Source organism: Barbatula barbatula, assembly GCF_947034865.1.
Source record: "Barbatula barbatula genome assembly, chromosome: 9".
Taxonomy (NCBI): domain Eukaryota; kingdom Metazoa; phylum Chordata; class Actinopteri; order Cypriniformes; family Nemacheilidae; genus Barbatula; species Barbatula barbatula.
Genome location: NC_136772.1, coordinates 12,588,139 through 12,616,001, shown reverse-complemented (window position 1 = coordinate 12,616,001; position 27,863 = coordinate 12,588,139). Strand labels below are relative to the sequence as shown.

At 38.7% G+C, this 27,863-nt stretch overlaps 1 protein-coding gene across 2 annotated transcripts; it reads left to right on the top strand.

Moving 5' to 3' along the window:
- Positions 1-10: 10 nt before the first annotated feature.
- Positions 11-26,617, top strand: gypc (glycophorin C (Gerbich blood group)). Of its 2 annotated transcripts, XM_079463614.1 has the most exons (5): positions 76-277; positions 1,836-2,028; positions 23,184-23,222; positions 24,463-24,667; positions 26,233-26,615. In XM_079463614.1, the coding sequence occupies exons 2-4, from the start codon at positions 1,950-1,952 to the stop codon at positions 24,657-24,659; spliced, it is 315 nt and encodes a 104-aa protein (XP_079319740.1). In that variant the 5' UTR covers positions 76-277; positions 1,836-1,949; the 3' UTR covers positions 24,660-24,667; positions 26,233-26,615. The 2 variants fall into 2 exon arrangements, with proteins under 2 accessions (XP_079319739.1, XP_079319740.1); XM_079463613.1 differs by having other exon boundaries at positions 11-277; positions 24,463-26,617.
- The last annotated feature ends 1,246 nt before the right edge of the window (positions 26,618-27,863 follow it).

The window sequence follows — 27,863 nt, the reverse complement described above, 5'->3', positions numbered from 1 at the left end:
CTGCTGAGCCATTGGTCGAACAGGAGAAATGATGGGTACAGGAGCACGTAAAGGCTGGAGAGAGCTGAACTGGACAGTCACATGGCATACTTTAAGACTTAGCGGATCTTATGAAAACAGAATATTCCCTTTCTTTTTAGTAGGTGAAAAGCAACTCCTGCTTAGTGAAGGAAGTGTTTGTGGTTCTAGGAAAAAAACTAAGAAGAGGAACAGGACAAAAGCTTGCACACTTTGAAAACGTTTTACGGTGCTGTTGGTGTTTCTGTTGGGAAAGTCGGTGAGTTCAGATCTGTACATTTAAAGCGTGAAATCATGAAAAAGAAACATGTGAGGTTTAAAGTGATATTTTGGATGGTGAAGTTTTGTTCTTCATTTTCTCTTTCGAGCCAATAAATCTCTCACACTCAGGGCAAACTCTAAACTTTATTTTCTAAAGCTGCAAATGTGTTGTTTCCTTCATATAAAAGATATTTGTGTGTGCCTTAAAGGTGTTAAGTGACAAAGATGCAACATGCCAGGTCAGCAAATACACCAAACAATTGTGAGCGACATCTGCCCTGCCCTAAGCTGCAAACACACATACTTCATTAAACTCTAGGCACTACATATGCAAACATAAAATTAAATCTTGTATACTGTTGGATATGAAACTACCAATAACAAGTTAAGACAACTACTCCGTTGCTTTTGAAATGATATAGTTGTCAAAATCCTCTCAATCACCTGGAAACGACTTGGCAAGCGTTTTAAACTGTATTGAAAAGGTATCACATATAAAGGCCACTTGTTGACTTGTTACCCATGCGTGAACTAGTGTGCCATGTTGCCTGAGGCTTGTATGATACCTGCAGGAGAGTGATAATCAAAAGAGTAATACAAATAATGATGAGAGAATAATAAAAGCCATTGATATTTAACCCCACATCAAGAATACATTTAACGTATTTAAAGAACTAAATAGAAATAAATTGAAGTGATCTATTATGGAGAAAAACAGCATTGGAGCTTACTGGAGTCATACAACTATATGAAATAGTTTCCTTGTCAAGCCCAGCTTTAAAAAAAATGTTTTTATATTTTGGATTAACCCACACCCTATATTCAGTTTTATTGTGCACATATTGAAATTTCAACAAAAGCTTTCAAGATGTAATCACGCTACTGATAATGTATTGCTGGATTTCAGACAGGAAGCACATGCAGGGTGTGGATGGTAAAAAGGAAACACTCTTTGTTTCAGTTTGAGTGATAAGGCCCTGGGCATTTCCTTGCAGTGATAAGTTGTCAGAAAGTAAAATAAAGTCTAAATAATAGTTGGATCATAATAGTGCTTTGTTACACATTCTATTAAACATTTTCAAAGACAAATCTGATTTATGAATCAAACCTCACCCTGACAAAAGTTTGAGACCTAAGCATGACCTCTCTGATTGGTCAGCTGTGTACTGACGCTGACTTTCTGTAGATTCCATAATTCTATGATTTTTAGAGTTTAAAACGTGTAAGCGTTTTAAAATTTGTGAAACCTTTAAGCAAGAGAAGTTCATTATCTGTGTGGGTATTAAATTCAACTAGACCAGCTGCATAATCACCTTATCGCCAATCTTCATTTATTGGAGTCTTTCCTATTAATGCAATATTATATTCTAGAAATATGACTCATTTCACAAAGGTTTACTTGCTTCTATAAAAGTGATTTATGTAACTGATTTGTAGCAACAAAATCCCACAGCCAAATATGATTCAATATTCACATTGGGATCTGTATGATGCAATTTGGTCCTTAAGGCATAAACAAAGATTGTCTGCTATTTCCTCCCTCTGTTTTTACCAAGAGCACACTGGAGTGAAGCAATCCCCCTCTCTGTTTCTCTGAAGACATCTCATCATCTTGGAGAACACTCTCCCACAGCTGTTCCTCTCAATCTCACTGCCAAATATTTCTTCACATGTTCGTAATGGACAACTCCGAAGCACAAGCACTTAGCACAACCCAAAGAACGTTTCTCACGTCACCCGTACATCATCGTAAGTATTCTGTAGTTATGTGAACTTTAAAGAAGAAGTGTCAGGACAAGATGAAGCGACAGTGTGCAGTGAACCAAAGGGGTTGTGTTTATTTGTATTTTGAGGACGTTTAAAGAAGTCAAGTGGAACTGAAATAAGGAGACATGAGGGTTGGTCTATGATGATGTGTGCAGGTGTCATTCAGCTTGTAGTTTTGTTTTTGTGCATATTTGAGTAAACCACTCAAAAATGACAACTATGCTTGCATCTCACACTGTGTGGAGAAAAAAAAGTAGAATCATCTAACCAATTTGTTGACCAGTTGTTGCTTCCATATGGCTGTCTGCGTGCTTGATTTAGAATTTATTTTCACTTCGGCATACCAGAGATTCCTTTGATAGCAGATGATGTTGGTGTCGTAAGCTATGAAAGAGAATGATCAAATTACTAAGCATTTGCTTGATCAGGAACAATGAGCTGTGAAAACACAGCATGCATCATAACAAAAACGCAGACTCTTCAAATCGAGAGCTTTGCTACAGTAAAAACATTGTTCATTATTGTACACACTTTCATTCAAGAATGTCGAAACGTAATGGCTTTCGACATATTGATGCATATTAATGCAATAGTGATGAATGCAATAGTGATTAATGTAAGAGTGATTAATGCATCCTATATTAATCACTGTTATTAATAATTAATTTTACTAAGGAATGAGCTCAGCATGCAAAACAGAATAATGAAAGAAATTATTTTACATTTCACATGCTTAGAAACAAATGTATAGTATAATGCAATGTCGCTTTGGATAAAAGCTTCTGCCAAATGCATGAATGCAAATGTATTTTTCCAGGCAGTTACATTATACTGTTACGTGCTTATTTCTCACTTGTTTAGTATCAAATAATGGCGTAGATCAATCATTTTCAAGGTTTTATTGTATGTCAAATGTCTGTGATGCGTTTTCAAAAGACCCAGCGTGTGTCACCTGCTGTGTGTTGGCATAGTGTTGTTTAAATATGAGTCACATGATATTGATGTTAATTGATGATATCATGCTGTGACAGGAAGTTGGTTGATTTTTGTTTTGGAAAAAAATGTATGGATCCCAAACAGTGAGGAGACATTTTGGTCCAGAAATTACACCCAAATGTAACACATAGATCACTCCTGACAGGGAAACAACTTTTAGTTCAAATAGATTCACACTTGATGTTGTTAACAAAATTAAAGGCTATGCAGTGTATGGAGAGTGTCAAGGTTCACATAAGTTATTATGCTACTATTTCAAAGTGGAACTAACTAGCAAAGGGGAGAAATGTTTCGTACAGACGAATAATATAATGCCACAGAACTGGAGTGATACAGGGGGAGAGCTACTCTATCTGTTCATATGATAAAATCAATGTGTAAATGTAAGCAGATGATACAGGAAAGTTTTGACTGTGAGAATGAACGAAATCCACCTATGGCGGGACACTTGCTGAGATATATTCCTGCATGTACTCCCTAAAATCTCTGTGTGAGAGGCAATAAACAGAGAGAGAGAGAGGTAGGGGGAGAGAGAGAGAGAATAAATAAGCAAGAGAAGACAAGACTTTCATATTGTTCTTAGAGGAGGAAGATTGAAACCAGAGGGATTGTAGATGTTACAGGACAAAGACTGTGTGTGTTCATGCATGCATACGTGCGTGCATGTGTGTTTGTTCTGAGGACAAAATCAACAAGCCACAATGTTAATTTATCTTCTGTTTTGAAAACCCTCACATATAAGCCCCCTTACTAGCCCCCTTGCTGAGATAAAATAGTTTACAGAAACGTTGTGGTCTCTGTTCTCAGCATAAAACAGCTGCATGTGCATTTAACTTGAATTGACTTTGATATCATTTTTTTTATTGAGAACTATTAAATTAACATTTATGTGTGTAGCAAGGCCTCTCTCACTCCAACAGAGGTTATTGGCATACCCGCATGGCTACAGTATGACAGTTAGGTCAATGATCAAAAATAATAGCCTACATATTAACAAGATGCGTCACTGCCATTACCATGAAAGGCAAGGAATGCAATGCTCAATAAAACTGCTCTGGTGAAGAAAGTCCCGCCTTCCAGTTAAACGATCCAATCATCAATCGATAAAGACTGTTCTCTGTGGCAGTAGCTGAAGGGACGTGAAAGGGTGATTTTTAGCACAGTTTATGCTTGGCAAACCGAAGTTATGGTACAGTCCATATCAAGTTCAATCAAATTGATTTAATTGTAATGTTTGCCAGTGATTTTAGAAATATGTGCCTTCCACCATTCGAGGAGAATTGCCATGGCGTAAATAGCTGCACCAAGGTGTTGCAAACAAAGGAGTAACATCTCACTCCTTGTCCTGCTTGACCTTAGTGCTGCGTTCGATACCGTAGACCATAACATACTTCTAGATCGCTTACACAATTATACCGGTATTGAGGGACAGGCACTACAATAGTTTAGATCTTACTTTTCAGACAGACATCAATTTGTCCATTTAAATGGGGAATCATCCAATCTAACGCAAGTAAATTATGGATTACCTCAGGGATCGGTTCTGGGACCCGTGCTGTTCTCCATAGACATGCTTCCCCTCGGAAATATTATTAAAAAACATGGAATTAGCTTCCATTGCTATGCAGATGATACTTAGCTATATATCTCATCAAGACCAGATGATTCCTCCCAGCTATCCAAATTGGCAGAGTGCATTGAAGATATACAACATTGGATGACCTGTAATTTCCTTCTTTTAAATTCTAATAAAACAGAAATATTACTTATCGGACCAAAGACACGCAAACCAAATATTTCTGATTATAAACTGCAAGTTGAAGGATGTACTGTTACTCCAACAAATACAGGAAAAGATCAAGGCGTTATATTAGACAGCAACCTGTCATTTCGAAATCACATCTCAAATGTCACAAAAACAGCCTTTTTCCACCTAAGAAATGTTGCCAAGTTACGAAATATTCTGTGTGTTGCTGACGCGGAGAAGCTTATTCATGCATTTATGACCTCAAGACTTGACTACTGTAATGCTCTACTTAGTGTTTGTCCTGCTTCATCAATAAACAAACTACTGTTAGTTCAGAATGCAGCTGCCAGAGTTCTAACCAGGGCAAGAAAATACGATCGCATAACCCCAATTTTATCAACCCTTCACTGGCTACCCATTAAGTATCGTATTGACTTTAAAGTTCTTTTAATCACTTATAAAGCCTTAAAGGGTTTAGCCCCTACCTACCTAACAGAGCTTCTATCACACTAGAACCCATGGGCGTAGCTAGCCCCTTTTAAGGGGTGCTTCAGCACCCCTAAAAAGAAGATCAGCACCCCTAAAACTTTGAGTAAGAAATGTTGTTATTTAAAAAAAACTCGTCCATTACAATGTTAAATAATGTCCAAAACATACTCCCTAGTTTTTTGTTTAAAATGTATGTGTTAAGGGTGAAAATGAAACATCCCTGCTTAGAAAATGGTGTCATCCTCTTCTCTTCGCTTCTCTTCGCTTCTCTTCGCTTCTCTTCGCTTCTCTTCGCTTCTCTTCGCTTCGCTTCGCTTCTCTTCGCTTCTCTTCGCTTCTCTTCGCTTCTCTTCGCTTCTCTTCGCTTCTCTTCGCTTCTCTTCGCTTCTCTTCGCTTCTCTTCGCTTCTCTTCGCTTCTCTTCGCTTCTCTTCGCTTCTCTTCGCTTCTCTTCGCTTCTCTTCGCTTCTACTACTTTTCCTCTGTACCTGCATCGCTCAGCGCGACTGTCATCCAGCGCGAAACTCACGCGGAGTGAGAATTATAGGGATATTATATAGGGAGACTAACAAAGGGGATAACGATGGGCAGGTGTGGGTAATGCGACACAGGAGGAGAGCTATACTAGAAACGAGAGGGGCAGGGCCAAATGACGAGACAGGAGAGAACGCATATTATGTCCTGATTGACCATAATATGTTCCTCTCCACATAAAACACGTGGGTCTGTCATGATTCTGCCTGCTCTTGTCTTGATTTTCTGGTCTAGGGGCAGAATCATGACAGTCCAAGTACCTGTTACTTTGTTCAATGACAATAAAGATCTAATCTAACCAATCTGATGACTGTTGATACAAAAGGAGGCATATGGAGTTAAGGTCAGGAAAAGCTGTGTGAAGAAGGTTTTATGTTTGTTACAGGGGGCTGTCTGTGTTAACTCTCACAATTAAGCTGGTGTTCTGAAAAGGTCTCAAACCTTGTTTGGATGTGTTAGCGACCACTCATTCAGTATTTTAGGTTTAGTTAGTTAAAACGGCTCCGTTCTAACGTTCTTACTTTAAAGGGATTGCCATGCAAGGAGTTCTGTTCTGCAAAAAAAGGTCTAAAAAAAGGTGTAAAAAAATCTGGATTTTGGAGTTAGTTGAATCAATGTTAAAATGATTAAGTTATTTTTCAATAGACACATTTTTTTTTTGTGAAAAAAGGGTGGGTGGTGGCAGTGGGGCTCATTGGGTGCTCAGCACCCCTAAAGCTCTGACCCTAAAATCACCCCTGCTACAACCCATCACGCTCTCTAAGATCTCAAAACGTACGACTTTTGATAATACCTAGAATAACTAAATCCACCAAAGGGGGTCGAGCTTTCTCATACGTAGCACCTAAACTCTGGAATAGCCTTCCTGATATTATTCGAGGATCAGACACACTTGCCCAATTTAAATCTAGATTAAAGACGCATCTTTTCAGCCAAGCATTCACTTAATGCAAAATATGCTAAATAAACCACCAGGAGATGCTGACATTAGATATTATTTACTAGAATAATTGGATTTATTATATCAAACACCATGTAGTGTGTTTTACCCTTTCTTGGGTTTTTCGTTTTTCCCCTGTAAAGCTGCTTTGGAACAATGCAAATTGTGAAAAGCGCTATATAAATAAAATTGAATTGAATTGAACACTGTGAACCGACTTTGATTAATTATTTCAGTTAAACTGATGTAGATTTTATTTTTACTTTAGATTTTTGTCAAAGAAATGTTCTTGTTTTCTTGTTTCACAGACCTGGAGACTTCTCTATTTGCAATTGGAACGATAATCAGAATAATTTCTTAAATTATTATTATTTTCAACTTTTCGTTCTGTTTTCATTTACTCATCTGCCAGAAAGATTAGCTAAACTAGCTTATACAATAGTTTAATCTTTGCAATAAAAATTTATGAGATATATGCACAATATAATATGAACACTACATTTTTGTTATAACAATACCTATAAATAAGAGACAGATATTAAGGACGGTATTCTTATTTTCTTATTATAGCAAACATGAAATAAGGGGAAATTATGTGTTCAGTTTTTGCAACAGCAGGAATGAAGCATGCAGGGTTTTGACTTTAGGATTAATGTTTTTTGATTGATTTTAGTATGTCACAAAATTATTATTAGTAAATAATAAAGTTATTTTGAGTTTTAATGTGTAAAATTTGCTAAATCAATGTCGATATTTTAGGTCTATAATCAAGTAGTTCACGAGCAGTTTGATTTTGATGTTTATACGGCATGCAATTCCCTCATAACTATTTTTTTAAAATTGTCCTTAGTCTTACCCCTTTATTCCCCAAACTTTGCATATTTTTCCCCTTTATCTTCAGATATGCACTGTAGAGGTACATTATTGTTACAATTAGTTAAGATGTAAATCCGGTTTAATTATGCCGTATTTAGCGGGCCTTAATCTAAAGTTAATTTTAAAACTCTAAGGTCACCTAGCAAGTAATATCTGTTTCTGAATGAATTGCATCTTTTTCGGTCCTAGCAACATTCTTATCAAAGAAAACTCTAGGTTAGAAAACCTAACCTAAATCCTTACAAAATCAAGAAAGTTGATAAGAATCGTAGCCTAACCACATTCTAAAAACCTAACCCAAAGCTATCCCTACCATCTAATAGAAGGGTCGTTTCATCAGATTCATAGTTCATTTTATAAAAACATCTTTACAAGATATTATTCCACCTAGATTTCTAAAAAAAGATTTTTAATACCATTGGATATAATCTTAATTCTTAATTTTAGTTTCACAATTGGGGTTTTTCCTGATTGCTTAAAATCCGCTACAGTAACTGTACACAATGCTGTGGCTTTGGTGCTTTTAGATTTAAGTTCTGCATTTTGCATGGTTGACCAAAAAATCCTAATTTCTAGGTCAGAGAGTTTGTGTGGAGTTACGGGGCACGGTGTTGAAATGGTTTCAATCTTTTGTAACAAATATAAGTTTTAGTGTCTCTATTGGCCAACACAGTTCAGCCTCATACCCACTTGCTTGTGGGGTACCCCAGGGCTTTAGCCTAGCCCCCGTTTTATTTTCTATACTCATGTTTTCGATGGGTGCTATCTTCGAGAAATAGGGAGTGTCTTTCCACCTGAACGTGGATGATACTCAGTTTTATTTTCCTTTGCAACATAAAAGCAAGGAATCTTTAGGACCTCTGCTGCACTACAAATATGGATAAAAGCAGAATTTCTTAGTGCTTAAAGCTTTTGATTTACAGTGGCCACTAGCATTGTATTATAGATTTACAACGAATATCTCTGTCCAAACACGACGGTGGCCAACACAGTACAAAAATATTTCTAAATAATAAGGATAAAAAGAAGGATAAAAGTCAGGCGGAGCTAGGACCTTTTAGCTAGATACTCATAGATATCTATGGAGACACTTTCCAGCAGAGAGGTGTTGGAGAGAAAGTTTGTCTAAAAATCTTCCCAAGGAGGTTGCTTTGATTCACATCAGTATGTGAGTAACATTGTTTTTCTGTTTGTTAGAACCAAGATATGATGTTGTTGTTGTAATATTAGCTGTGTAACGGAGCAGTTTTGAACATCATTGTTTATCTGGAGCAGCTTTAATATGGTACACGTCCAGATAGTGGAGAGAGAGAGAGAGTGTGTTGGCGCTAATGAGAGAGAGAGAGAGAGAGCGAGAGAGAGCGAGAGAGAGCGAGAGAGAGCGAGAGAGAGCGAGAGAGAGAGCGAGAGAGAGCGAGAGAGAGAGCGAGAGAGAGAGCGAGAGAGAGAGAGAGAGAGAGAGAGAGAGCGAGAGAGAGAGAGAGAGAGAGAGAGAGAGAGAGAGAGAGAGAGAGAGAGAGAGAGAGAGAGAGAGAGAGGGAGAGGGAGAGAGAGAGAGATTTACAGGGGAGAGCAAGAGGAAACACTCATTGTAGACTTGTTTGTCCATTTAGGGCTGCTGTACAAAATATGGCAGCGAATTCAATGTATGTAATCCCGCTCTGTACGGAGATATAAATTCTAATGTATTACAAACATAACGGTTCATTACATAAGATCATTATACACCTCTGAAGAAGTAGTTTTGTATATTATATTGCATTTCTGTCAATAGATCCTGTTAAAAACCCTGTGTTGTTCCTTTAATGAAAATAAAAGTAAAAGATTGTCAGTTTTGGTGTTAATTTATATAAAGACTATGGGCCCTGTTTTCACAAGCTTAGTGCATGTGTAACAGGTTCTATTGCCTCGCTCTATGTGGGCCCGAATCAACGTCGGTCTGGATGGGAGATGGGCACTCTGACAAGGAGGCTAAAGTCTGCAGTCTCTATCGCTAGAGCGTCTCTGTTGGTTGGGGAGTAAGGATTACACACTGCACAGCTCTTCACTAGCTGGCCTGCGTTACACATGGTTTAAAGTGCATGGCGCAGAATCCACTTTTGATAGTTTAATGGCGGGAAACGTTCGGCACGCTTGGGTGCATGGTCTAAACGTGTTGTCCCGATTAATGAGTAACGGGTGTTTTTTGGGTGTAACATGTAATAAACCATTCAGAGGGTCATCTTCCATTCCCTTTAATAGCCAGTTGCGCTTGCACCATGGTAGAGCAAACACAAGGAAACGTGTTTGCTCGTGTGAGAGGTTAAAGACCAATCAGATCATCTACAGGAAATGACGAATTTTAATCTTTAACATTGTAATACATGTTTATAAATATTTGGCATTATTGTGTGCTTCTGCTCGTCCCTCTATGTGTAATAGGCAGAATGTACGAGCGCTGTGTACCCGTCTATAAGCACATAGTTCTAACACGATCTTTAAATAGCTAAAAAATATTCAGTTCCTCAAAATAGCAACGCACCAAAAATGTGCCTAAGCACACCTCTTTTTTAGACCAACACGCCCATGGGTGCACAAATGAGTGCAAATGCATTTGCTATTTAAACAAAGCAGAGCAGTTGAAACTAGCAAAAACACTTGCATTATGATAGGGCCCTACGCCCCTCAATTTGGCCATCTCTCCTCTTATCTTACATCTTGTGCTTAAAATCTTCTTGTCGATTGCAACCTTGGTTTTGAGAAACACATACCACATTTTGACAAACCAAATAGGACCCTGAGATCTAGTAATCTTGGTCTCCTTGGTTTCCACTGCAGAGGTGATCGAGCCTCCACTGTTGCTGGTCCTAAGTTTATGGAACAAATTACCAATGTCTGTTAGAGCAGCGCCTTCCCTTACAGTTTTTAGATACCTGCCTAAAGAACACTTTGTCATTTTTTACTAGCTGAGATAATCTGTATTAGTGAGTTTGTGCTTTGTTGTTGTCATGATTCTGCCTTTTGTCTTGATTTTCTGGTCTAGGGGCAGAATCATGACAGACCCACGTGTTTTATGTGGAGAGAAACATATTATTGTCAATCAGGACATAATATGCGTTGTCTCCAGTTTCGTCATTTGGGCTCGCCCCTCTCGTTCCTAGTATAGCTTTCCTCCTGTGTCTCATTACCCACACCTGCCCATCGTTATCTCCTTTGTTAGTCTCCCTATTTAATGCCCTCTTGTCTATTGTCTTGTGCTTGTTCGTTGTACATGTTTCCTGCCCTGTATGTAGAGTTCCTTGTTCATGGTCCGGTCCGGTGTATGTATTTGTTAAGATTACCTAGTGTTTGGTTATTTTTGCCCCCCATGTGGGGAGTTGTTTTCTGTTTTTGTATTTAGTTTAGTTAGTGTTTTCCCCATCGCGGGTGTTTCTGTTCTTTATTAAAGTCCTAGTGTTAACCCCTTCATCCCTGTGTCTGCCTGCACTTGGGTTCTTCCTCCACACACATTTCACGCTCACGACAGTTGTATTGTGTTTCTAATTGTGTTTATTTCTTGCTGCGTTACAGCATTTCTGTGTTGTGTGAAAGTGCTTTATGAATAAAGTAAGAAAGACAGAAAAGTTTCAGGACAATAATGTTTAACCAGAAAAAAATTATTTGTCAATGTTGTATCAATGCTAGTAGTGTTTTACACAGTAGAGCATTGTATAATACAATACAAATGTTATATATTTGTTGACATTTAAAAAACATGCATTTAAATCAAGTCTAAATGGAATCAATATTCTGCTTTTATTCCCTAATGTCTGCAAATGTGATGTTTAAAAGTTATAGTAAATCTAAATTCAGCGTACATCTTTATTAAAGCAATGCACAAAACTTGAAACTCCATAGCAGTATTTATCCATTTCCCGTTTATGCGATGAAGCAGCCAGTCTGTTTACGTTCATCCTCAGGAATGTTTTGCCATCAACAGCAGACTCTTTTATTATTACTGACAGAGCCAGGCGTTATTCTCAACCAGCTGTCTATAATCAACCTCGGTAGGCCTGGAGTCACTTGAGTGGCTCATGAGAGCACATGCCCATTAGTAAACTGATTGAAAAGCCTTTTCTCTCCGAGAACCGCAGACTCTCAGCGTGAATGAGAGAGACTGAGGGAGTGCTGGAGTGGAGAGAGGGGGACGTATTCTTCAGAGGCGAGATGCATGACATATGGTTCGGCGAGATAGGAGCAGTTACCACTTGAGCCTGAAATCCCAGGCAGATGTGACCTGAGGCCATAAAGGAAAGAGAGAGAAGGAAAGAAACAGCAGATTGTTTGAGGAAATTTGAAAGCTGAGGAAGGGGAGGAGCTCTTTAACTGAGGTTCTCACAGGGCTATGTGTGTGTGTCTGTGTGTACAGTATGTGTGTCACACTCAGAATCTCATGACCAGCCCCATAACTGAGTTAGTTTGAGCTCAGTGTTGTGGTCATGATGAACCCCACAGCAAAAGGGTGTCGGAAGGCTACTGGAATTCTGGCTGTGTTTCAAATGTACAGAATTTGAATATAGACAGTGTGGTGACACTCGCTGAGTCTCAATGTCACAATGAAATTGAGGAATGACGACCGCTTTGTGTGGTGTGACCAAATAGGAGATGAAAACATAATCAAAGAAATGCATGTGACGCATGTCAAGGAAATTCATTTTTTCTCATTTCATAAGGATTAAGTCACTGAAGACAGTTTCATCGGATGCACACGCCTAGCCTATATTTGTTTATCGGTATTGGTTGTATTATTTTAGATTTAATTGATATTAATATAAATGTATATAATTATTTCATTGTATAGTGACAGCCAGTCCACCCTTGGTTATTTTACTGGTAACCAAAAATAATACTGGCTAGACATCATTTTAACTTGATAGTTAATGTAATGTAATTTAATTGTGATATCTTTTCTTTTGCTTCTTTTCTAATAATCTGCAGGGTCTCTATTCTTGGCAGAGGTCTACCGGAAGTAAAATTATGGCCCAAACAGCTTGCACTCGTTTGTTTATGTTTTTGCCGGTGAAACCCTCTATAAGGAAAAAGACAATCTTTCAAACAAATTAGTCAGACACAAGCTATTTCGAAATATGTGATCAATTCAATTCCCAGAAACGTTTTGCTTTTAACAAAATAAAAAAACGAATTATTAATTACTAAAATTAATCAAAGAAAAAAAAATCCTCAAGGCCTGTTTACAAGCCACATGTAATTAAAAGTCATCCCTGTCATAGTAACGCCAACATTTTAATATTATATTTTAATCAATATTTTAATTATTATTATTATCATGAGCAGATATCTTTGCAATATACACACAGAGACTAAAGACTAGACAAACACAGAAGAGACAAGCATTTCTGTCAATTCAAACTAGTCCTAATATCAATGCAGCCTACACGACTACTTATTTAGAATAAGGGACCATGTCAAACTAAAGTGAACCTGCCGAGTTTTGCGTTTACAATGCATTGAACTCAACTCAGAGCATTTCCTAAGATGATCTAAAACATCTGCAGTTATCTCTTAGCTATATGAAATACAAACTGATCTTAGACTAAATTAATGTTTTCACATGTTGTGGCACATGGTGTGTTGTGAAAAGCTCTTACTTGTAGACATACAGTGAACCATGCACCACACGCCCATCAATACGTTTTCTTCCTTCTGGTCTTCAAAATATGCATTTCTACAAGCCCACGTGTCTGTGTCTAACAGGTGGCGCGCATGTTGCTGTGTCTGACGAACATTATCATTGCTGGCAAACAATATGACACATGTGCAGTTTTGATTGGATAGATATAGATTCATATTCACTTCATATCTGCTCTTTGTGTTCTGAGTGTTCTTAAATTTCGCGCTACGAGAAGTGAGTAATCCGGCGCTTCAGATGATTCAGATGGTGCTGCGAACTGAACAAATCATTTGAACTGCTTCGTGAACCTATTCAGACGGTTTCGCCGATTGTTCGATTCATGCTTTTAAAAGAATCAACTCAAAAGAATCAATCATTCGGGAAGGCCTGTAAAAAGAGACGACCTTGAAAACAACGTATTTTGAAATGCACATTTTAAAATGAAGGAACGAAGGAACTTCACCCATTGTAATAAAGTAAATGTACAGATTTGCTATTAGAAATATTCTCAAGTAAGAATAAAAGTACCCACTATTAATTTTACTTTAAAAGTATATATTTTCCAAAATGTTACTCAAGTAAATGCAAAGAAGTAAATGTAGCGCATTACTACCCACATCTGCTCATAGAGATTGTTAAATTTGGGAAAGCCAGATCATGATATTTCCAATATTGAGCTACAAGCGTGCTTCATTTACCACAACTGCAGCATAAAACCCCTCTAATCCTTTACCTGGAGGCCAGTCAGACGAAGACCTCTAGTCTCATGTTTGTACTTATCAACTTGCAATGCAAAGTCTCAAAACTTTAAAAACCTTTCTGTACATTAAGGTTTGGCTCCCTGTGGACATTTCCACATTCCTCTTATCTTCATAGACGTGCTCTCCATCGCCTCGAGCCCTCATTCTCAATTTGATTTCTCTTCCCCCTCAGCGCCACAATCTGATTTCTGGGCCACTGAATAACTGTATCTGTGGCCGACTGACCCGGGGGTCATTTGCAATTTCCTTTTCTTACATATTTTCCAGTGAATCTCAATCTATTTCTTACACTTTCACTGCTCGCAAAGATTAGATGCCCTAGTCCCAATGATGATAGACTGACCTTGTCAAGGGCAAGTGCAAACTATAGAGATGAATATCATATTCATAATTATGCTGCTTTGATTATGGCACACGGTATTGTGAGACATATCCAGATGATAAATGGAGCCATCTAGGTAGCAAAGGCCATTCACATTCATTGTTTCTCTGTTCAGTGGGATGTCTGTTGGATTTTATATTTGATCTATGGTCTGTTGAGGGCAAGTCACATCATCTTACATCAGTTTAGAAGGGTCGGGAGAGTCAAGAGTTTTTAAAAACTGAAAAAGCTAAATAAACAGAGTAAAACCATAGTGAAAATAGACATGCATGCATTTTTTTAGCTGATGAACTAAAAACATATTACATATTCACATACATTGAATTCCTTGTAAATTGACAAACAATGATAGTGTAAAAAGTGTTTTAAGCAAGCTTTCTAATGGTCTGCAGGGCCTACAGTTAAAAAAACAACGTAAATGACTGTTATTGGCCACTTACTGAAGCAGGTGAGAGAGTTAGTGAAGGAAATAAAGACGGTTGGCTGTGCAATGGTGTGGAAGAACAAGTGGCTCGCGTTTTAAGCTGCACAGCTGCTGGGGTGGATCCTCTATCTGGCCTCAATCACAAGCATTTCTCCTTTACCTCAATGCACCAGCAAAGCTTTCAGCCAATGTGAACGTCTCGCCCTCTCTCCTCCTTTAAGACGTTCTGAAATCTCGCTCCATTAGTCACAGCCATTAGTCTCATTTCCTCCCCTGTCATCAGCGCTATGCTCGTTCGTCTTTAAAAACCAGTAGACCAGCGTGTTGCTTCCTAATTCTGTCTTCTTTATCGTAGCCCCATATGGCTGAGAATTCAGGGCCGTAATCACTGTCAAGACCTTGTGTAATACATACTTGCCCCTGTGTTGTTGCTGCCCTCTCTGTGCTCACAGGCTGCAATACGGACGTTATCAGAGCTGCATGTGCGCCGTATGATGAAAATCTATGCAATAGCTTGATGTGATTGACCTCCTTAACTTAGCACAGAAAACTAGTCTCACATTGCTTTGTGTAGCTCAACTCTGCAGTCTCAGGGAAAGTCATACCTACATCTGAACCAAATTGGAAATGCATGGACTTTAAATTGAATGTGACATACCTGAATAATTTTACTTTATGCGATGTGTGTGTCTTTATTTTAAAGAATTTTATTATTTTATTCATTACATTTTGTTCATTTAACAGTGATATTTTTTAAAGTTTTCATTCTACATTATATTTATTAGCAACATAAATCCAGATTCTCTAAACAAAAGAAAACATAAAGGTATTCCTTTATGCAAATATATATTTATATAAATATACAAGTATAAAGGTAAAAAAGGTATGACTTGGATAATTCTTCATGAAATGGAAGGGCTAATGGACATCCTTTAGCCTTCACCCGAGCTTCTTCAAGCATCAATTTTCTGATATGGTGCCGCAAAGCAATCAATTCACCTACAATACATTGTTGCAATACAGTGGCCAGTTCTCTCGACTGAGATAGAAATGAATATCATAAAATCTGTTTAAGAGGAGGATTTAAAGGTCTAAGTAGCCTTGGTGGTATATAGTAGGGGTATATGAGACAAGCTTCTGACCAGTAAATGAGAGATTTATGATGGCCTTAAAGACTTGTGCCCAAGGCTGTTTTGGTTTTCTTGATATGGAACTGTACATTGCAGACATAGTAAATAACCTGTTCATCAATATTACGACTTTACAGTCCCAGTCTGAAAAGGGGTTACAAGTCATTCTGAATTTAATACATGAAGCATTACTGGGAAGACAGCAGGTCAGCTGGACTTTAAACCTTTCTTTTTTTCAAATGTATTCATCACTTTGGCAGATTCCTTTTCCCTGAGGTACTGTCGAGATAAATTCTCACTCTAACAGTCTTTAAAGGGCACAAAAAATGTAAAACAGTGTGAAATCTAATAGCAATCTTACCGGATGCTTTACACACATCCTTTCTCACTTTGACTGCTGCACCCATGAAAAATGTGTCTAATTAAAGTGTGCTGATGAACTATGAATGAACGTTTGTCTGGTTTGTTAGAGCTTCATTAGAGGCTGAGGCTGTATCCCTCAGGTTATCATCTATTTTTATTGTCTCAGCTTTTGCCATTCCTCAACAGAGCAGGATTTTGTCTTTTGAACAGGTTGTAGAATGACGGACCACTGGCTTGTAAGCCTTTAAGCTGTTTCATCAGGGGCAATATTTTCTTTTACATTAGAGGGGATACTTGGGGCTAGTTGTCACAAGGGGAAGTTGCCTCAAGGACAAAAGTAACACAAATGCTTGAATTCTCTAGCATGGGTTTTTATTTGTTTGTATTTTGTTAGGTTAGGTTGTCGTATTTAAATTGGGGCAAGTTGTCACATTTCATATCTGCTAGTTTCCTTTCTGTCGGTCTCTCGACGTTGTGTCGAGACTGAGAGAATGGGGTTTGACTTGAGAACCCTTATGCTGTGAAGCTTATGCTGAGCTAATTATCTCTTGATGACTACTGGATTTTACGACGCAGAACAGCGGATTGTCCTGGCGTGTGCAACTTCCCCTGGGCATTTCGGTAGCGAGCTGAGGGTGTCGAAAAGAACAAATTTCCCTGCCTGCAGCAGCGAGCCACGATTGTGATGTGGGGACTCCCATCGATGTTAAACCACTGCAGTTCCTGCCGCAGACCACCCATACACCGAGGCGCTCACCAAACCCGTCTCCGATGGGACTCATGTGGATGCAAGGTCAGGGAAGAGGAGCCTCAAGTTCTGCTGGTTGCGCCCTATTGGCTTAAGCTAATGTTTCTGATGACAACTCCCCCCTGGCTGGCACCCTAGACCAGATGTCTGGAACCCCCAAATCTGGCTCCTGTACGGGACGAGGAGATCCTGAGTGAACAACCGGGCAAGAGCCCCAGCCACTAGGCGACTGTAGACCCCCAGAGTTGTGCGGCCTCTTCAGGAAGGTTAAAAAGCAACCGCTCTACCTCCACGCTCAAGGTGTATGTCGCCGCCATCGCTGCACATCACACACTTGTGGCAGGTATGTCCAGACAGCACGACCTGGTAATCAGGTTCCTGAGGGGTGCGAGGAGGGTGAATCCTCCCTGACGTGCTCCGTACCCTCTTGGGACCTTACTTGGTCCTGGTGGGCCTGTTAAGGCCCCATTCAAGCCCAAAGGAGAAGCCCAGTTCTCCTAGTGGTGCTCGCTTCCATCAAGAGGGTAGGGGAACTGCGGGCCGGGCGACTCCCACATGGTGCTGGGACCCCGGCTTGGCTACGTGCCCAAAGTTCCCGCCACTCCCTTCAGGGACCAGGTGGTGAACTTGAAGGTGGTCCCCCCTGGGGAGGAAGACCCAACCCTCACCGAGTTGTGTCCAGTACGTGCCCTGCGCCTCTACTTGGACTGCACACAGAGCATCAGGAGCTCTGAGCAACTCTTTGTCTGTTTTAAGGGAAAAGAGAAGGGGAGAGCTGTCTCCAAACAGAGATTGGTGCACTGGATTGTGCACTGGATTGTCAACGCCAAAACTTTGGTGTATCGTTCCCAAGACCCGTGGCACTGGCTCAGGGCGTCTCTCTGGCACACATCTGCAGAGATGCAGGTTGGGATACGCCCAGTACATTCACGAGATTCTACAACCTCCGCGTAGAACCGGTGTCTGATCATCCTCTCGTACTGATCACACAAATTGATGCCTTAATACACCACTGGAGGGATATGATTCTTACCTTTTATACCTGTATGTACATTTGCCAAGTTCATTGGCCTTTTAAAAGTACAATCGAAGATGATAGGTTCTCATGTGAAACCCCATTCTGTCAGTCTCTACACAACTTCTTGTTACCTCCATCAGAAAACTGAGGTTACATCCATAACCTAGACGTTTTACCATTTCTGCTGACCAAAACAATGATATTATGTTATTTTACTTTTATTTACCGTTTTTCCATTTTTGTGTTTCATGAGTTGTTTTGTGTTTTATAACTGTTTTACTATTTAAATATTTAAAAAACAATAATCTGATATTTAATATCATGCACCCCTTATAGTAAAAGGGAAATAGTTCATTTGAATAATTGTATTATTAATATTTATAATAGCCTTTACTAAATGTATTAAGAAAGTAATTTGTTATTCTATATCATATTATTTTATTATATAATTTTGGTTTTGGATTGTATCAGTGAAGACATTTAGGTTGTATGTGTTCATTCCGAAATTAGCTTTCAAAAAGACATCTACAGTAGCTAAATTGAGAAGTTTTACTTGTCCTTAAAATATACTGATGCCCTCAGAAATTTTATGAAAAGCTGTAGAAAATGCCTGAATGAGATGACACTTCCTGTTTTCTGTGCTGCTGTATATTTCCATTTTTACTTTTCTCTCTCAACGGTACCCTTACTAATCATCTTCCAATCATTTGAGATGAGAGCGAGAAAGAGAGAGAATGTCTAAAAGTGAGTTTAGCCAGGCGTTTAGTGTCAATTTTTACTCTCAGTTTGGCACAGGCAGTTGGTCACAGTTGAGCGCTTTCCTGATAGACATCACAGGAGCTGCTAATTCTTCAGCTCACCTCTACATGAAACATGAAGGCCTGCCCTGACACTCCATCACCTCACACATCACACAACGACCTCTGTGCCTGCCGTCTTGACAGTATACCAGAGCTTGACCAGGACATGCCCATGGAGGTGATGAAAGTGTCACTTTAAATGGAAAGACAGAATGAAACCATTTTATAGAAAAGCAAAAGTTCTGTGAAAGAAAACAATTCCAAGGCAGGATAGTTAGAGTTATTTTAACCTAGTTATCAAATGTCTGTGAAGGCCAGCAGAGGAGAGCCAGAACACAGGATGTCCCCTGACAAAGATGATCACAGCTAAATGCCGTTGCTTTGGTTGTTATCCAGTTTGTTGAAATTTGGACAGTGTTTTAGTTTGGGCACTGGGCAGAGCAACAATGAAAAATGTGCATTAATTCAAAGTGGAAAATTATCAGCTTAATGCTTCTCCCACCCAAGAACTGAAGAGACCGGGATTCATTTTGGCTCCCGGTTTCGCTGCCCGTCCTATCGGGAGACAATTACCAGCGCGCTTCAAAAGCCAGCTTTGGGCGAGATTAGCTCCACTTCTGGGAAGGTGATGAAAGCAAATGTCTAGCTGATGGATTTGCTCTGCCCTGGGTGTGTGTGGCATGAGTGAGAGATGCGGGGTGGAATGCCCCTGGCCCTCGACGTCTTTTAGGAACGACCCGACGGGTTTGATGGCAGGCTGTGAAAAAAGCTGTTCTTCAGAGTTGGCCACGCAGCACAGATGTCCTCCTCCGTGTCCCAGTGTCTAGCAGATTTCGCTAACAAGGCTAACGAGGGGACGCCTCCAGGCGAGACGGGCTCCCTCGTGTTTGCATGGCAAATTTAGCAGAGATTTAATGCTTCCTGGGGTGCTGTGGCTGTGCGACTTCGAAAGATCTTTTATAAGAGGCTTAACGTCTACCATACTGATGCTTCTCCTGTAGAATGAGAGGACATTTTATAATTTGTCTCAAGTCTTCCCATCGCACACTTTAAACTCCATGTGGTACTCAAGGATGAGTTTTGTCATTTGTGTTGTTAATATTGCAATTTCCTCTATATATTGCTGTCTCTGTTTGAAAACATACATTTTCCAGGTTTACGTGGGTTAAAGTAATATGACCTCAAGATGACATTTCACACAAAAACATAGCCGACAGCTCACTTTATAAATCATTATTACAATCTTACCTTCGTGTTAAGAGCTTTAAGCACTGTTTTTTTATGCACCTGCTCAATAGCTGATTTTTTTATATTTGTTACCAAAAGAAGTTACAGATTGCAGCTTTAAAATACTTTCTTCTATCACAGCTTAATATGCATAGACAAGTTTTTTTAAACAATGCTGTTGTCGTCTTTGTGTAAACTGTGAAAACGCAAAACTGTAAATGCGCAAAACTGTAAAAACACTGACATCATACACATGCATCTCACTGTATGTGCGAGTAACAAAAATGGCGGCGTCCTGGACTGTCTGTTTGTGCGACACAACATTAACGCTTCTCCAGCAAAAGTAGATTTACTGCACCACTACGACCAGCAGAGACATGCTATTTATACCAAACTTTTAACACACATACGTGCCGACAAAGGGTATAAAAAGTCACTTGGACTAAATGTGGATCTGCGCTTTTGCATGACACGTAGTGTTTCTTTACAAAGTGTTTCTATAAAATGCAAACAAAAATAGTTTCCGTATTCTACTCCATCGTTGTTGTGTAAATGTCAGTTTGTCACAATCAACTGCAATATTAGGTTTGGGGCAGGACTGTCTTTAGTCTTTCAAGCCTCTGTTCAATGAATGAAAATGACCCACGAGGTATAAACACAAGAGATCATTTAAAGGGGGCATGAAGGACGCTTACTTTCCCAGCAAACTCAGTTGTCCCAGATTAGAGGCCACTTGTGTTGCCCTACAAACTGACACAATCCTAAAGTAGAAGTTTGAACAATTCCTCACAATTAAGCATTTCACCATTTAATTTAAGAATGTTGTGAAGCTTAAAGGGACACTGTATACGTGTATCTGTTCTGATGAACACAAAGATTTTTGGAAACATTACAGAATTTTCATTTTGGGGTGGAGTATCCCTTTAACTGCTAGAGCATGGGTTTAATAAAAGCATCTGCTGAATCCAATCATGAGAATGTGAGATGTTTACATTTCCATAACAGAAGCTTAAGTCAACTAAATTTCCATGTCTAATGTTAAATTCTTACAATACTTTATGATGCTCACACTACTTCATACGATCTGTAGCACAATTTGGAACAAAAATCAGTCATATGGTCAATTCTAGAAATATATTTCAGTCAGTTTTCCCAATTTCAACAAACTTATGAAGAAGGGAGACTGAGAGATCCAAAGCTTTTCTGACATTTGGTTTAGTAGAGCTAGGTGTTCTTGATTGATTTATAAATAATTCACTGCCTGAGAGCCTCTCTGAATTTACCATCATTTGTAAGTTATGTTTTTTATATTACGCCACCCTTTGTAAAGGACACCTGCTGTAATTACAGGTCTCTGTGGGCACATATGAGGAGACACGAAAGATCATGTGTGTGCATTATACCTCCAAACACCTCTCAATGCCCTTCAGATTACGCAAATGTCAATGTTCAGTGTCTCCCTAATTATTCTAAATATAACCACGCTGTAAACACCAAATCACAATGAGCTTTTAATCACAATGTAACTGGTTATTAGACACTAATGAGGAAGCTTCATCGTTCATGTTTTGGGGGCATCTGCTTGGTCAAATCTGCATTATTCTTTCTTTTTAAAAGTATTTTGGGGGTCTGACTAGATCCATCTCCATTCTGAAAGCAATATGTTTGGTTTGCATGTCCTTTGATGAAAGTCAAGTCAAGGCAGCAGATGTTGCCTTTGCAATAATTCATGATTATCTTCCATCGCTTTCTTTAACGAGCTTTTTGTCCCCGTGGTGAAGGAGAGAATGAGTCTGACAGCAGTACAGCAGGGAGACAGCTGTCTATAAAAACAAAGTCATGAAAGATTCACTCGTGTTAGAACAACACGGGCAGAAAGTAAACAATACGTGTTTTGCGAGAGATCGGTGAGGTGTGGCCGTATCCTGTTGTAGTTATACATTCATTGTGAAAACATTTTAGAGCTCTAGCCATTAACTGTTTTCTGTCTGAAAGCAAAGGCCAATGAAAAAAACAAAGAGTCAAAGACGCAAAACACATTTTTTAACTTTTAAAACTTTAAAACTGTAGTTTATAGTGCGTTACAGTAGTACTTTATATTATTATTATTGATTTCCCATGGAATGTCTTATGAAGGTGGACAAGGTCATTATGTAGATACAATCAGAAATGCAATATAATATATAATATAACATAACTATGTTTTCAGAGGTGTATAAAGAACTTACACTAGCCCTTAACGGACAAACTGCTGTACAGAGCTTGCTGCTGAATTGTTGCATTATTCTGAATAAATAAACTATGATCCGCAAATAAATATAGAGTTTCACAAAAAAAAAAAATCCACATATTCACAAAAAGCGAACCATAAATATGTGTTAGACGTTCCACAGAAAGGAATGGCATTCACAAATAAATACGAGATTTTTTGAGATTTGCAAATAAAACATGCAAAAGTGAACAGGACGCATGTATGAAGGTGGAGAAACGTTAGCAGATCATTGCGTTTTTGTATTTTTTACGAATTGTATTTATCATTCATGACGTGTACCGGGTGTGCACAGTCGTGCGGCTATAAAAGACTCGGAATGCAATGCGACATGTTCGTAATGTTTTTATATTGTTTTTGCTGCATGTATTAATAAATGCCCGTGGCTGACTTCTATTTGCTTATTGAGTGTTTTTTAGGTGGGTAGGTTTAGGGTCCGAGTGGGGTTAAGTGCTCTAAAATATCTATTATTTTATAGAAAATGTATGTTATTTTTCAGTCGTTTCAGTTTTACAAGTGCAAAGAACTGAACATGCCATGTTAACGTCTAGAGGAGTCAAAGCGTGAACATGATCAGCATTTTCGAGTGGACTGGCATGTCTGTTACATGCTATGGCGTGATACCGGGATGCCGTGTCTCAGCCCTCATATTGCTTGGAAAGGGAGGGGTGAAGTGAGCCGTTGGTTGCAATTCGAAACCTCACCACATGATGCCGCTAAATGTCATACACTGGATCTTTAAATACAAAAGTATTTTGTTAAAATATTTTCTTTTGCTTTTTAGAGGGATCAGATGGTCACTATTTCGAGGCCATAGTTGGAGGTAAGTAACAGCTTTTAAATTGAAACAATTCATTATTATGTTGGAGCTCTTTCAACAAAACATTGTTTTGTTTAAAAAAGGCATGTATTACTGTTTTGAGCCCTGAGGTACGCAAGCCAAAGGCAACTGTAGAAAAACACTAAGATGTTTAGGTAATGAAAAAACCTTAAAAGGTGTCAAACTTGCATTATCTGAAGGAAATACATTCGGAACTAAACTAATAGCACCAAAGTAAACCGAATGAATGAAACAATGTGTTTTCATCAGTAAAAATAAGCAGAGGTACTTGAGTCACTGTATTCTACTCAAGAACATTTTTCAAGTATCGGTACTTACTGGACAAATATGGCTTTACTTCATTATAAAGCATATATTTTACTTTTTACTCTACTTAATTGAATAGATTTTTTATGTGTGCTGCATTATCATTAAATCGTAAGTACATTAAAAATCTCATTTTTATTTAACTCATGCAAGTAAAATGTTTACGTCGAAACTATATGTATGTATCAAATGTGAAGTTATGATATATGCTTTAGTGAAGTAAATTCTTTCCACTGTGATAAAATACACATGTATTTGAAAGTAAAACGATCCTCATCTCTGAAAAGAAGCAAGCTTGTGTTTATGAGCCTATTTAAGAAATGCATTTTGATGATGGACAGAGAGGCTAGGACCAATGTTGAGGTCATTTTTGCACAAGACCTCAAAACATTTCTGGTGGAGGAGAGAATGAAAGTGCCAGAACCACAGTGATCTCTCTTTAGTTAATTTACACATGAATCATCACTATCGGGTTTGTACTCGTGCGCAAAAGTAATTGAAATCAGTAAACCACAGCAGGGTTCTAATCATACAAAGCTTCTCAAAACCTTGTCAGGGAAACCGGTTTTGCATATCAGGAGAGGATTTGTAAATTTCATTGTGCATTCTAATTAGGTCGTTTTTTTTCATTTGCTGCTATTCTCTACAGACGGAGCATGTTGTATATTTGCAGTGTTTACATTTGTAAATATTTTCAATGGCTAAATTTACACCTTATTCTCTAAGTATAATCTCATTTGTTTTTCGTCTAATTCGGTATGATGGGGTTAAATATGCCTTTCGATTAAAACCACATATCCTACACCAAATGTCCTAACATAAATAGTGTTCCATCTCTGCTTATAGCTTCTGCCCACAGGTCACCTTTAAAGCTTCAAATATAACCTTTCACTCTCTGTCTGTCTGTGTGTTCTAGTTGTCATTTTTGTGGTTGTTCTGGTCCTGCTCCTCGTCCTAGCCGTCGTTCTGCGATACATGTACCAGCACAAAGGCACATATCGCACCAATGAGGCCAAGGGCACAGAGTTTGCAGAGACCGCAGACGCCGCTCTTCGTGGAGACCCGGCGCTGCAGGATGCCATGAATGAAAATAAGAAAGAATATTTCATATGAGACATAATGTATGACAATATATCACATAACATACTTGTACAGGCTGAAATAATTCATTTATTGTCAATTGCATTGTGAGATCCATTGTGAGTGTCAGCAAACAAAAAGAGACATGAAGTGTTAGAAAATCGTCTATATGAAGTTGTATTTTATTTATGAAAAAAGCATATAAACACACAAAACAGAACCTGAAATAGCAGTTATATAACAGTTTAGGTCAAAAGATTACATACACCTTGCAGAATCTTGAAAATATTGCAAATAAAAAAGGCATTTTATTATTTAAGGTTATTATTTAAGATATAGTCGACATCACAGAATAATAACTCATTTTACAAAAAATAAGCTAGTTTAAAAGTTTACATACACCTGATTGAATTACACATGATTCTTACTACTGTATGATGTATGCAGAAGATGCTGAAAAACAGATTGTGGAGTATCTGAAAGAGTTTTCTGAAGACAGATGAATTGCTCAGACCAAACTCTTCAACAATCACAAAAAATAAATTAAGAACAATTCGTAAGAATCAGGTTTATGTAAACTTTCAAGCTGGCTTATATTTTGTATTAGTTATTATTTTGTGATGTTGACTATATGTAAACATCTGTTATTAACTGATTTAATTATATTAAAGGAGTCATATGATGGCTAAAACGAATATTACCATTTGTTTTAGATATAATTCAATGTTTATACACAATTTCAGGTTAAAACCGATGTATTTTCCACATACCGTGTATGTTTGTCCCCCCTCTCTGAAACACGCAGACTTTTTACAAAGCTCATCGCTCTGAAAACTGAAAAATGATTGGCCAGTTTACCAGTGCGTAGTGATTGGTCGAATACTGCAAGCGTGTGACGGAAATGTAACGCCTCTTACCATATTTGGAACATCAGGTTCCAAAGCAATTGTACTGACAGGTACCACCACCTTACTTGCGTATACATTTGGGCGGTTTTAGTCAATTCAAACCACAATCTGACGTAGATTTGTGGGGGTGTGGTTACACGAGGCGTTTCAGGCAGGACTGGGTGAGCATTTGCTTTTTAGATAGAATGCATATTTTTTTCCGACACTTTAATTTTAGCAATTTTACCCGTCTAATATACATATAAGGGCAACTTATAACACATCAAAGACACAGACAAACATCTATTCGCGTCATATGACCCCTTTAAACTGACTCAAAAATCTATTTGCATTATGTTAATTACTTCTAAAATGAAGTTGAGGTAAAGTGATGGAAAAACATGTGTTAACTTTACTTACCTAGAACAACATTTTTACAGTGAAGGACTACTTTCTACATCAAAAACAATTGCTCAAAATATAATGGGACACAAAAGTGAATCTTATTCGTGGAATATGCCTTGTACAGTATATCTCCTTGTAGTTCTGTGTCTTTGTATTTGATGTTGAATGTCTGCACCAAACATGTGCTCAGAGGAATATGATGTTCAGGTGTAATTCAGAAAAGTAAATCATTTAAATGCTAAGATTATTTATAACACTGTTTACAGCAAACTATCACGTGAAATGAATTTGTCTCTCTGATATATATTGCACAGCACCAGACTCAGTGTGTGAAACTGGTTAGGCAGCACTCCAGGATGTGAGAAGAGGAGCATACCCCAAAGACAAACATAATGTGCACATAATTGCTGTGTTATACACATAGACAAAAGGATAATCTGTGGGAAAATAAGCCATGGGGTTGATTCTGGCAGAAATGTAACTTTATTTATCTTCATTTACATAGATTATAATACTGCTTTTACAGTGAGTGTTAAAAAATGACTTTTTAAAAATCTAATATTTAGACTGATACTATATATGGTTGTTTGTACCAGAGACAGCAGTGTGAGAAAATGTGAAAATATGTGAGAGCAATATCTGTTTCTGTTTAACCTAATTGCAGGTATATGTACACGAATAAAATGGATTTGTAATTACATGGGTTTTGTATTTACTCATGAGAAACAAATTCCAGACTATGCAAATTAAATGTTGGAATGTTATCTCACATAGACTGCGAGCACGGCACTGAGGCGTGCCTTAATATGTCGGTGCTATAAATATCATTTTGTTTATGTGTACCACTATCAATTTGTCCTGTAGCATCTATTCTGAAACAGTTTTTACCGTAAATTTTAAATATTATTCAAAGGCCATTACAGATGCTGATGCAACAAAACGAAAATGCCAGACACTGTAGGTGAGTCGCACGGTGAGAATCCGACACTAGTGAGAGATATTTTTCCTTTGATTAATTCTTTACTTCAAGGATGGAGGCTGGAATAAGCCCTGAGCACCAAATCTCATCTCACCTTCTCACCCTCCTCCCCACCTTCATCCAACGCTCTTGATTAATGACACCTCAACACTAAAGGTTTCTGCTGCTGTTTCTTTTTTCAGCTGTAAAGTTAACAACTGAAAGGACAGTTTCGTGTAATGGCTAGATTGCCTGTCAACACTTTTACTTTGATAATCATCGCTGACGCCTCTATGTATATCCGGCTACAAACATAAGTTAGATGTGCAAGAAAACACAATTATCACATTTTGCGATGTTCAAAGTTAAACCCTTGTTTCATGCAATTTCCCTGGTCCTTTCCTGACTGGGCTTGGTCTTCAAGCGTGCAGGAGTTTGATACAAAATTTTAGGAATAGCCGAGGAATAATAAAAAAAGTTATAAACTTTTAAAAAAGATGAATGTAATAAAGTTCGTAAGAAGGGAAGGAAGGAGGCGGGACCGGCGAACATTTAAACACGAAAACTTTAATTAAATAAACAATAAACACTGAATAAACCGGCAGCCACCTCACGGTAGACTGCCGGCCATAAAACATACACACACTAAACATATGTCCGGGCCCGGTCCTCTCTCGTCAACAGTCCTGCCGAACATCCATTTAAGCTCCCATCTCCTCCGTGATAAGATGCGGGACCGGTGCGCGCACAGCTGATTGCACTTATCACTCACGCCACCGGCCCCGCGTCACGGCTCTCGTCCCGCCTTCCTCACCACATACCCCCATCACCCCTTACAGGCCGGGGGGCACCCCCGAGACTGTACCTACTCCCCCCCCTGGGGAGCCAGTCTCGGAGTCGGCAGCGCCTGGGGGTATGCACCGGCGAGACGAAAGAACGGAGACGGGAGCCCCCGGAGCGACAGGGACGAGAGAGGGGAGAGAGGAA

Coding starts and splice junctions, on each gene's coding strand:
- gypc (XM_079463613.1), top strand. CDS start 1,950: ATGTTCGTAATGGACAACTCCGAAGCACAAGCACTTAGCACAACCCAA. Junction 2,029..23,183: donor CACGTCACCCGTACATCATC/GTAAGTATTCTG, acceptor TTTGCTTTTTAG/AGGGATCAGATGGTCACTAT. Junction 23,223..24,462: donor TTTCGAGGCCATAGTTGGAG/GTAAGTAACAGC, acceptor TGTGTGTTCTAG/TTGTCATTTTTGTGGTTGTT.